General features: G+C 44.7%; 1 protein-coding gene across 2 annotated transcripts in view; it reads right to left on the reverse strand.

Moving 5' to 3' along the window:
• Window positions 1–8,296: 8,296 nt before the first annotated feature.
• Window positions 8,297–12,719, reverse strand: part of STEAP3 (STEAP3 metalloreductase) — a 54,184-nt gene continuing 49,761 nt past the window's right edge. For both annotated transcript variants that reach the window (XM_015241060.3, XM_031678650.2), the window contains exon 5: window positions 8,297–10,968. In XM_015241060.3, coding sequence (XP_015096546.1) covers window positions 10,687–10,968 — 282 coding nt within the window. In that variant the 3' untranslated portion in view covers window positions 8,297–10,686. The remainder of the gene's footprint in view (window positions 10,969–12,719) is intronic.

Below are 12,719 nucleotides of genomic sequence, written 5' to 3' on the forward strand. Positions count from 1 at the left end.
AAATACATGAAAATTAAGCCTGCTCTGCCTGCAAAAGAGAAGAGAAGGCAAGTTGGCTGTAGGCTGTCACCTGGCATCACCTGCTGGAAGTGCTGAGTCACCTCAAGACAAAGGATGGAGAGGAGGCTTGAGTGACAGTCCCACTGGCAGCGCCTTGTACTACAAAGCTTCAATTCAAAGTGAAAACGAAGTCTCTGCATCAGAACCAGCCTCTCAGTGGAAGATATTTCACTCTCAACTCAGGGATGTTGGTGAGAAATAGATCAACCCAGGAATGCCTGGTTTCATTTTTCATTTATATGTGCTTCTTGGGACACGTCTCACTTGCCCAAATTTTTATGTCTTAATGGTCTTAACAGAACTTTCCAGAGCACCTACAGCCTATTCCTTGTGTATCTGGGGATGATTTCTGGTGGTGGCCCAATGAGAAAGTTATTCTTTGCTTCACTCCCCGTCCTGGTCTTCGGCTGAGTGAAGAGGGGCCTCACTCTGGTGTCAGGTTGTCCTTAAGATTTCTCTAGCCTCGTTCTGTCTTGTCTGTTTTATAATTTTAAAGAGACCAGGGGCACTCCACTGAGCTTTTTAGCAGGTAAATATCTAGCTAGGCTTTAGTAATCCTATTTTGTTTTTTAAGGTTTTATTTGCCTTAAGATTTTATGGCCAGTAATACTAGCTTTCCATTTACCTTAGAGGTATTTATTTAGCAAACACTCATACAGCACTTACTCTGTGGAAAGCCTGTTTCAAACACTTCACAAAGAGACAATCCTACAATTCTCATAAACCTTTGTCATAAGAACTATAATCACCCTCATTTTATAGATGGGGAAACCGAGTCACGAGGCGATTAACTCAGGTTAGGAAGGGGCAGAAGCGGTGTTGAAACCGGGGCTCCAGACTGTGTTCTTAACCTCTGTGCTCTGCTGCCTCTCCAGAAGGAACACTTTAAAAATTAATGTATTCAAGGAAAAAAGTGAGTTGATACGAAGAAAACATGGAAATGAAAAAATAAGTTTCACGCGCTATTTGGAAATGGCAGAAATTGTGAAGGAGAACTAATGAGTGTGGCTGGGGGCTACCCAGGCCAGCGTGAGAAAGTCAGTGGACCGCAGACATGGCAGCTACGCCCAAGGGGGTCACTGGAGCTGCAAATAAAACTTGCAGGTTGATTCTGTATTAGAGACGACCTGCTGCAGTAGATGATGTATCTGTAATAGAATGAATGTGTATCCACGGATACACATACACACACGCATGCGCACATGCATACATGCGTACACTGCTGCCTTTACAGCGGTTATGTACTGGCAATGGAGTCGCACAATTGTACCACACAGCACACTCCTTAGTTTCTTTTTTTTTAAACTGAAGTTCAGATGATTTACAGTGTTATGTTAGTTTCAGGTGTACAGCAAAGTGACTCAGTTTTATTTTTATGTATATTTATATAACTATATTTTCTCAAGTTCTTTTCTATTATAGGTTATTACAAGATATTAAATATAGTTCCTTGTGCTATACGGTAAATCCTTATTTATCTATTTTATATATAGTACTGTGTATCTGTTAACCCCAAACTCCTAATTTATCCCCACTCTTTCCCCTTTGGTAACCATAAGCTTTCTTTCTATGTCTTGTGAGTCCGTTTCTTCAAGTTCATTTGTATCTTTTTTGAAAAATTCCACATATAAGTGATATGTGGTATTTTTCTTTCTCAATCTGGCTTCACTTAGGATGATCTCCAGGTCCATCCGTGCTGCAGCAAATGGCATTATTTCATTCTTTTCTATGGCTGAGTAGTATTCCATTGTGTAAATATACCACATCTTCTTTATCCAGTCATCTGTCGATGGACATTTAGGTTGCTTCCATGTCTTGGCAATTGTAAATAGCTATGAACATTGGGGTGCATGTATCTTTTCAGATCAGAGTTCCCTCTGGATATATGTGTTGACTGCTTAATTTTAAATTACCTCCTTCAAGTGATGCTAAGAAGGTATCTCCCAGTTATTCTGAAATTGATTGTTCTGATTGTGGATCCTCCTGGCTCTCAGTTCTGCAGATTTTTAAAAAGCTGCTTCATGCTCAGCACCACCTCCAGTGACATGACAAGTCCTAGGAGGCTGTGAGCTACAGTAGGGGAGCAGTGGTGACTTGTTCACGGTTCTGTCCTAGAACCTAGCATGGTGTCAGGCATAGAGTAGGCACACTGTAACCACTTGGTGAGTGACTGAATGAATGAATGAATGAATGGCAGATGAAAGGGAGAATTACATTGTAATTTTTAATTCTGTGTGCAGATCTGATAAACTTGTTTTTCCTTTAGCTAAGACAGCAGAAGAGATGATTTATCGTACACGTTACATTCAGCCACAACTGAGAACAGAACTAGTCCAGAATATCACAGATCCAGGGCAAAGGACCAAAAGAGACCATTTTGATACGAGCAAGATGGGTCTCTTAAAGGTGGTGGAGGTGATCAGAATGGCGATAGATGTTCCAGATCCTTTGAGACAAGTTCTAGACAGTAGGCATGCAGTCCAACAGTTTCTATCAGCATCCCTGTCCTCTGGCTTTCCTTGCTTCTGCTCCTGTGGCTTCCATGGGTGTACAAGTTCACTTGGATCTCCGCCTCATCTTCTTTTGCGCTTCAGCCTGAGCATTCGATCCTTCCTCCGCTTTGCTCTCATGGCACGGAGGCTTCTCAGAAGATAGCACCAAATGCTGAGAGCTGATGGACTCTTAATATAAACATATTTGTAAATTACGAAACAGTAATGAAACGTACACACAGCTTAAGAAAATAGCTTATGGGTACCTTCCCTACCCCATCCTCCTTGCTTCCTTCTAGATAAAAACCGTCCTGAATTCTGGGTTTCTCATTCCCTTGCTTTTTTAAAAGAAATTTTTTTGTGGGGGGGATTAGTTTATTTTTCATGGAGGTCCTGGGGATTGAACCCAGGACCTCATGCATGCTAAGCATGTGCTCTACCACTGAGCTATTACCCTCCTACGCCTTGCCATTTTGAAACATTAGGCTATAGTTTCCATCCCTGCGTATCTCTGGCGTGCTTTTAGAATCTGCAGGGATGTTAGTCTGCTCCTTATTTTTTCCTTGAATAACTGTATGGGATTTAACTTCAATCCTTTTCTGTTACTTACATGTACATAATATTAGATTTCCTGAACTTCTGGAAAACTCCTATAATCTAAGAGTTGTTCCAATTTTACAATTTTAGACTACCCTCTTCTGTTGTTTTTGTTAAGCATTAGGGAACTATGGCACCTGGCTTCCTGAGATCTCCTGACTACTTTTATCCGGATCCTCTTTTTATTCTTTTTCACTATTTCCCTGACCTGCTCCCTTCTTTAAAGTTTAAAATTTTTTTTTTGCATTTTATTGAAATGTAGTTGATTAACAGTGTTAGTTTCAGGTGTACAGCAAAGTGATTCAGTTACACATATACAAATATATATATTTTATTTTCAGATTCTTTTCCATTTTATGTTATTAGAAGAAACTGAATATGGTTCCCTGTGCTATACAGTAGGTTCTTGCTGTTTATCTATTTTATACTTAGTAATGTGTCTGTTAATCCCCAATCCCTAATTTATCCCTCCCCACATTTTCCCCTTTGGTAACCATAGTTTGTTTTCTATGTCTGTGAAGTCTGTTTTTGGTTTGTAAATAGAATTTGGGTTTTTTTGTTTGTTTTTTTTTAGTTTCCACATATAAGTGATATCATGTAATACTTGTCTTTCTCTGTCTGACTTACTTTAATTACGGACCTACTCCCTTTGGATTCTGCTCCTGGCAGTTCCTCCTAGTTGGGACTAGTCCTAGATGTGAGCCTGAGCCCGTCAGCTCTGATTTCTTCTCAGGCCCAGGCTCTACTGGCCCTTCCAGGCTCCGCCCCTTGTCCCCACCGCTGTGGGAGTGAACAGACCCCTCCCCGTGTCTGCTGCCCTTCTCCCGTGGGCCTGCTGGATTTCCCTGTGACTCATTTGAGGTTCTTCCATCTGTCACATGCTCTGTTGCTATGACGTGCAGGTTCTTGTAGGTGTGTCTCCACTCAGTCAGGTTTTAGGGTTTGTGGGGTCTGTGTCAACTAGTTTGTCGTAGTAATTGCCCCTGGGTTTTCAGTTTTGCAATCTGAGCTGCTCTGTGTATCTTTATGAAGGATTAGGAGAAATTAAACCATCAAGATTTCTGCCTTTCCAGAATCCCCATGAATATTTTTATAGCGTTTATTGTTCACCTGTAAGAATTTTTCTGAGTTTATTGAGGGGAGAAATTATAGGTTCTTAGGGCAAATATTTGATATTACAATGATAACTGTAAATTGTTTTCTGAAGTTGTTATATCAATTTCTGCTGTCATTGTCGGAATAAAAAGTCCCCATTAACCCACATGCTTGCCAACACTTGGCACTGTCAGACTTCTGAACTTTCCACATCTGCTGGAGGGAAATGGTTTGCTCTTTGTCATCTTCATTTCCATTTTCCTGAATCCTAATGCGGTCAGACATGTTTCCGTATGTTTATTTCTCCCTATTTATCCTTTTGTGTGAATTGTCTGTTCATGTCTTTTGTCCAGTTTTCTTTTGTGTTGCCATTTTCAAAAGTTGATTTTAGTTCTTACAAAATGTATTTTCTGTTTTTATCTCACATTATTTATGCTGCCTTTTGATAAACCAGAGTTCTTGGTATTTTTATTTGGGTAAAATCCATATAACATAAAATTTACCATTTTAACATGTACAGTTTAAAATTTGCCTCTCCATTTTTTTTTTCTGGAACTCTAGTTTTTTGTGTATTAGATTTTTAATTTTAGACTTTTCAATTTTAAACTTTCTTTTAACCTCTCTTTTATATTTTTAAATCCATTTGTCTCTTTTTTGCCATCTGGGTAATTTCTTCAGCTCCATTTTAGAATTTATTGATTTTCTATCGTATTAGGTTTGTTTCCAATACTTTGTCATTTCTGAAGGTTCTGTTTTTCATCATGCCTGGCCCTTTCATAGTGTCGCATTGCTTACTTATTTTCATGACTCTACTTTTTAATTCTTTAGATAATTAGTATTTCATTATTCTATCTTGATAATTCTATTCCTTGGAGTTGTGTTTCTGCTGATTCTTACCTGTGGTTTGTTGATCTTAGATATTGAGTTCTTATTTGGTTGATATGAACTGAAGTTGCTTTTCTCCAGTAACAATTTAAATTTGCTTCTGCCAGCAGCCAAGGAGAGCATTGTTTAGTTTATTTATTTGTGTGTGCATGTGTGTTCCCATTTATTTTCTGCCCTGGTGATATCTCTTACCTCCTGAGAGTTCAGCAGTGCATTAAAAAGTATGTTTTTTTGTCCAGGAACTAGTTTCTTTATAGCAGGAAGACTCTTCAGGAAGTTAAAACTCTAATGAATTCTCTGGTTGGGGAAAAGTTTGAACTGTTAGGTAAAATTAGATTTACCAAAGTAGGTTCTGCATATGATGGAAATTATAGAAATAAGTTGGGTTTCTGATCCAATAAATGAAATCAACACTTAGTAAACAAGGGGTTGATTATTCACTTTATGGGAGGATTGGCAGGGGAAGCTTTTTGGTTGCTAAGTGCATCAAAGGTTCCATTTGTGACTGTTCATTTCAGAACAGAGAAAACAAAAATGAAGCCAAAGCATTTTGAGTAACTATTGGAGATCAAACTGAACTAAGATAAACTATCTGGAATTATTACTGAAATTGGTAGGGGAAAACAGAATTTAACTGCACTTCCCAGGAAACAATTATTCTGTTTCACTGGAGACCAAAAAAAAATGTTATAAACAAATTGTTTTGTTTTAGGTTACCTCTACCATGTTTCTTGAGCCAGCTCCCCTTTCACTTTCTCCAACAATTATTTTGAACTTTCTCCTTCTTCAACCCTCAGGGCCAAAGCTTCCTCCTTCCCTGTCACTCTCAGCAGCTGTCACAGACAGCTTCCATACCATACATCACAGAGCTAGAGCCTCCCCTCGTTGGCACCTATCCTTTCCTCCTAATTTTTCTTCCTCCTCACTTTAAAAGACAAGGTGCCCCTCCTTCTTGGTGCTGTGGGTCGCCTCTCTTCTCATAACCTTCTAGGATGTTGATATCTCTTTTTCATCTTCAACCACTCCTGTTTCTCTTGTTCTTTTCCAGAAACATTTAAAACATGTTCAGGTCAGAACCATGGGAGAAAAATAACCAACTCTCCTTCACCCACCCTGCTCCCTGCATCTTTCCAGTTACCACTCCTCTCTTCCCCGACTTCACAGTCAAATCTCAAAAGAGTGCCCAGAACTAGGCTTCATTTCCTTACTTCTCACTTATTCCCAATGTTGGTGTTATCCCTGACATGCCGTTGAAATTCTCACCCTAAAGTTTCCATATTTCTAAGTCTAGTGGATAGTTACTGGTCTTCACCCTACTTGAACACTCCATGGCATTCAACACTGTTTCAAAGCCTCAGGTGAGCACACCTGCACTCTCTTATACTTCTTCAGCCCTTATTTTAAAATGTCGTTATAAAGAGGGTCAACAGTGTTTAGTTGAGTATCATTGTGTTTATCTTAAAACCAACTGATTTATTATAAGATCATTACTTACTATAATTACTATTCATTGTTAGTATTATATACACGTTAGTGTAATTACTTTAGATTTTTTTCTACTTTATATTTCATTTAAGATCTTACATTGATTTTTAAAAACTACCTACATAGGTAGGTTATATTATTTCTGAATTTCATCTTAGGTTAGTGAAAAGGGATTTTCAACGTATTTGTTAGAAAAAGTTGGTGCTAGTCTGATGGGATTGAGAATTTCTGCTCCAGTGGTGCCAACCTTCTCTTTCTAAAGAGATCAGGGCAGAGACCCAGCGCAAGCGAGCTTCTGCACTTCCAAGGTTCCCTTCATTACTTTTGGAAAAGAGTCACCTTGTCAAATAGCTGAATGCTCATTATTCTCTTAAACTAATATGAGTTGTTTTGGTTGCTCCTTGGTTCTTATAAACTACCTAAATAATGAATAATTTTCATTTAAAATTTTTTTAAAAAAATTTTTTTGGGAGAGGTACTTCAGTTTATCTGTCTATCTATCTGTCTGTCTGTCTGTCTATCTAATGGAGGTACTGGGGACTGAACCCAAGACCTTGTGTATGCTAAGCATTCCTCTACTACTAAGCTATACCGTCACCCACTCTTTTCATCTATTTTATTGCTTCTTTTTAATCTTAATTCTCCCAGCATTATGCGTGGAAGGACAAAGAGTAGAAAAACAAACCTCCAAGCACAAGACTTTTTTTTTTCTTGTTGAAAATTATGTGCAGTGAATTTGTTCCCCAGCTATGTTTCTCACTTTGGAAAACTCTTTTCATGTGCTCAAAATGGCAAGGCCATCTTTTGGTTATTGTTCCCAAGAAATGGGTTTTTAGCCACTAGACTGCTTTCTGCACATGATTTTTTAATTTCCCAGTACAGTTAGACAGTTCTGGTTGCTTCAGTAGAAAAGCTGGACTGCATGGCAGGTGGGTGTCCTGTTTTCTGGATGGACCCAGGGCTGCCATGGGGGTCCACCCGGGGGCATCTTACACAGAGCACACAGAATGCAAGGCTGTGGCTCTGGTGCAGTGTTTTTGCCCTCTGCCTTTAAGAGAACAGGGGTTGCAGCCACTGCAGCAGTGTACAGAGGCATATCTCGTCAGGGCAGCCAGGGGACCAGAGTCCGGAGGAAGCTTAAGGGGCAGAGATGCACTGGTTTGTGGGCCGTAGACTGTCTAGCAGAGCCGGGACAAAGGAAGCCATCGAAGCCCTTGTTACTCAGTGTCTGAGGATCAACCCTGTGAGTCACCTGGGAACTTACTAAAAGCACAGTCTCCAGCCGCATCCCAGACCGCTGAATCCAAACCTGTGTTTGAACAAGATCCGTATGCACCTTGTAGTTTGAGAAGCGCTGCTGCTCGGACCCACATTCCGGTTGCAGCCTTCAGACCACGGTGCAGACACTGCTCCCTCCAGGAAGCCTTCCCTCCCGCCACTGGCTTTGGGTCCTCCTTTCCCATACCCTTGCCCTTTGTCACCCGGACCTCGTCCATGTCCGTACTGGCCTGTCGCTGCGGATCTGTAGGTCCCTTCCTCAGGTGAGCCCCAGCCGAGATCGTCCTGCGCTCGCCTTGCACGTGGCCCGACTCAGAGCAGACTCCAGTCGGAAGGCTGCCCGGGCCAGCGATCGTGTGAACGAATGCGCAGGCGATCAATGTGACAGAACTAAAAGCCTGAAATTCGCGGAAGGTTATCTGTTTATTTTCGTTGCTGCTTAGTCAAGCTCTACAAGGTAAAAACAAAATGCACAGACTGTTTTAATGGCATAGATTTTAAACATTCAACCTCCGTCCACGGCATTTAGGGTTTCCAGAGCACTTTGGTTGAGGCACTTTTGTACCCAGAGGCACATGGGATTCCCCAGGCTGTAAGGGAGTGACTTGCTCTCATGGGGGTGCTGTTGCCGGCTGCCGGATGAGGTAGGGAAAAGCAGCTGCAGACACCAGGTCAAGGCCAAACACATAGCCCTCCCTGCCTTTCAGGAGCTGATGGTCCAGTCAGTGGCTGGCTAAGTCCTCTGCTGGTACCTGTTCCCTCCTGAGGGGCACCTGCAGCAGGAGGTGGGTGGAGAAGGGGAGGGAGCACACTGGACTTTGCTCGGGGTCAGCATCTTTGGCATAAAGGAGCTTCCTGGGCCTGGGGAGGGCCAGAGAAGAAAGGCAGCTGGTACCGACCCGGGTTGACGATCCTTGGTGGGTCCCCGCTGCCCACGTTCTCCGTGCTTCCTATCAGCAGGGAATGGATGGGCCCTCGTTTTGTCAAGCAAATGCTGCCATCTCTCTTGATGCTGCCTCCTCTCCAGCGAGCCTCTCTGGGGGCCACGGCTGCTGCTCCACCAGGGCCCACCTGGGAGAGAAGCTCCTGCCACTCAGTCTTGGAGCCGCAGATGGAAAACATCTGCAGGAAGCCGGCAGCCTTGCCTGTAATGCCTTCCCTACATCCATCTCGGGCCTAATGAGATGTGCTTACTCTTGGCTTTTTTTTTTTTTTTTCCTTTTTGCTAAAGGACCCTAATGCGCTCCTCAGACATGAGCTCATGCAGCCTCCGTGGGGAGGCAGGGGCAGCCTCTTCCGCAGCACTACTGGCTCAGCTTTTGCTGGCTGACTCTTTATTCCACCCTAAGATGCCCTCTGGCCCAGGCAACCTAAGAATATAAGCGTGACCAACACTGCCCCTCGGGGTGCGTCTCACTGATGTCTTCTGTCAAGATCGCACCCCGCTATGTGTTCAAACACATCATCCTGGTTCTGCCAGGGGTTTAGAGGCTCAGCTAAGAATCGCCGTCTCTCCACAGGGGAAATAAAAACAGTTTCAGTATGAATCAGTGAGAGGTGGCCTGTGATTCAAGGACACAAGTCCTGTGGCCTCTTGGTCCTTTGGAGCAGCAGTGTTTCCAGTTGCCAGCTTTGGTGGAAAAGACCCTCCCAGCTATTCTGAAACAACGATTCATTAGTAGGAACTTGGAGCCAGTGTGATTTTCAGGGTGCTCAGAAGGCAGGTTCTCTGCCTGGTGGCAGCAGAAGACATCAAAAGAGGTCCCTAGTGTCCTCCTACAGGACCAGTACCATGAAGATAATCGGTCCCCCAGCCCCCCGGGCAGGTCCCGAGAGAGACGGGCTGTCATGCTGAGGGCTCTCTGCCTTGCTTTCCCCTCCCCCTTGAACCGACTTTTAAAGGGTCTGCTCCCGGCCTTCCTGGGAGATATTCAAACTAATGATTTAAAAGGTGAGAAGGCACAGTGGTTTAAAGAACGGTCATCACCAACTTAAAGGAGGGGAAGAAATTACACTTGTTCTCAAGACAGGGTTCATTAGTGGCTTCGGCAAGGAGGTGACTTCACACTCCCACAGGACGATCAATTCGCAGCTGCCATGGTGACTTCTTTCAGGAAAAAAAATCTCCCCAGCACAGGGAGGATTAGTGGGAGCAGCCTCAGCTCCAACCCCTCCCCTGGCAAAGGGTGGACCTTCATGGGGCTCTCCGGGCACAGACACAGGCTCACCCCCACTGCCCCCAATCCCTGCCGGCCTCCGGCTACAGCCCCTGCTCACTGGGGACTGTGCCTCTGGGCACTGGGCTCCGGGCAGAGCACCTGCCTGCCCTGTCACCTCAGAGCCCCAGCTCTGCAAAAGCCTTGGGAAAGCAGCAAAAAGGGGGTGGAGGCGGGGGCACAAATGGATCAAATCCACCAATGTACAAGCCTCTCGCTGCCTTTTCTGTGCAAACAAGCCTGTGCATCTCTGCCAAGGTCACAACAGTGGGAGCTGCCGTTCTCCTAACATCTGGCACTTGCCTTTCAATCTACAAGTTGAAGTCTCAGGGACTCAACTGTTTAGCTAAGGAAGTATAATTGCAAATCCTGTTATATATATGAAATCGATATGGACATGTACATCACACACACGAGTGCCTCATTCTAAAGATTACCGCATACGTCCCAGGAAGTCAGACCTGAAACCACCAATCGGTGTGTAATCCCGCTGTCCTGCGTGATCACGATGAGGTGTCCTGACAGGCTCCAGGCACCCTCCTGCCTCTGTCTGGTTTCCGGAGCTGGGTGCAGGCACCTCACACGTGGCTCGTCTTCTGGGCCAGGGCGTGGTCCACGGGCCGCGTGAAATTGATGGCGCCATCCTTCTCCCAGCCCCTCCGGATCTTGGTGAGTCTGCGGCTGAAGCAGGGCAGGAGGAACAGGCCTTTGGCCAGGATGACGACACAGGGCACCAGCAGCGTGAGCGTGAAGGTGGGGGGCAGGTAGAACTTGTAGCGGCTCTCCTCGAAGGCGCGGGTCCAGCCGTAAGTGAGCGTGTGCAGGGTGCTTAGCACCAGGCCCACAAAGCCCAGAGTGGACTGTGGGGGAAAAAGAAAGCTGGAATGAGGCCAAGGCGAGGACAGACACAGTGACCCCACCAATAGCTTGTGGGCTTGCCTGGCGGAGGGGCCGGAAGGAGGGCGGCTTTAGTAGGGCCCCCGGTTCAAATCCCAGCCCTGTCACGTGTTCTCCGCATGATCTTATTACTACTTAAATTCTCTGAGCCTCAGTCTCTCGAACAGAAAATCAGGAATAATGTTCATACTCTGAAGTGTCGAAGGATTGATTGGTTCATGAGGATTTGATAAAATAACAATGCTTTTCCCCCAAACTATTATTCATGCCTCTGGTGGCTGCCAGAGGACTTAAGATTGAATTAAATTGCAAGACGTTTAAAAACAAGTTCCTAGTTTTGTGCATATTTTAATGTATATTAGAGTAATAAATGTCTGCTAACATAGCAAAATAATAACTTCACAGATAATGTTTGGTCTAAGATAAGGCCAGATAAAAAGTGAATGGAAGTTAAGTTGATTTAAAGATAAACACAAAGGGAAATTGACCAAGATAGCGGAGTAGAAAGACCCTGAGTTCACCTCTTGTGAGCACAGCAAAATCACAACTATTTGCAGAATTACCATTGATATACATATATATACACACATATACATACATACACATACATACATATGCATATATACATATATATATATATGAAAGATTAGAACTTACCAGAAAAGTTCTTCCATAACTAAAGACATACAGACGGAACCACAACAACACAGGTAGGTGAGGTAGGCTTGCAATGTAATCAATCCTGTACCCCTGGGTGGGCGACCCACAACCTGGAGAATAATTATACTGCAGAGGTTCTCCCACAACAGTGGGTTCTGAGATTGACAGCAGGCTCCCCGACCTGGGTTCCTGCACTGGGAAGATGAGCTCCCAGACCACTTAGCTTTGAAGGCCAGCAGGGTTTAATTTTGGGAGTCTCATCGGACTGGGGGAAATAGAAACTTCTCTTTAAAGGGCACACACAAACTCTCACGTGCTCTGGACCCAGGGAAAAAGCAGTAATTTGATAGCAGCCTGGGCTGGAACTACCTGCTGGTCTTAGCGAGTCTCCAGGAGAAGGGGCGGGGGTGGGCAGTGCGGCTCACCCTGGGCACAGACACTGGGGGCAGCCACGCTTGTGAGTTTCGTCTACCACGTGGACACCAGTACAGGCAGGTGCCACTGTGGGATCCTCCCTCTGGCTCATTAGAACCACAACCTAGACCCATCCAAGAGCCTGTAGGTGCCCGTGCTGAGACACCTCAGGCCATGTAACTAACTGGGCTGGGACACAGACCTACCCATTAACAGATGGGCTGGATAAAGACTTCCTGAGCCCGCAGTGGCCTCTAAATAATGCCTCTAGACATGGCCCCGCCCATCAGAGGGCCAGGACCCAGCTCCACCCACCAGTGGGTGGGCATGGGCGCTGCCTTCCAGGAAGCCTGCTGTAACCTCTGGATCAGCCTTACCCACCAGGGGGCAGACACCAGATGCGAGAAAATTATGATCCCACAGAAGGTCAGATCCTACCGTGGGACCAGCGGGGCCCTGACTGGCCCACTAGCAGGCCAACACACGCTTTGGGACCCCTCAGACCCCGTACACAATTGTGTCAGGAACCGTTTTTCATCCCTACCCTGCCAAGTGATCTGACACCAGCTCTGGGAATCCCAGGCCCTGCGGCCAGATTCCAGGACCCGGCTCTGCTGGCTAGTATCTAGCAGTAGCCTCA

This window comes from Vicugna pacos, chromosome 5 (assembly GCF_048564905.1).
Source record: "Vicugna pacos chromosome 5, VicPac4, whole genome shotgun sequence".
NCBI classification, from domain to species: domain Eukaryota; kingdom Metazoa; phylum Chordata; class Mammalia; order Artiodactyla; family Camelidae; genus Vicugna; species Vicugna pacos.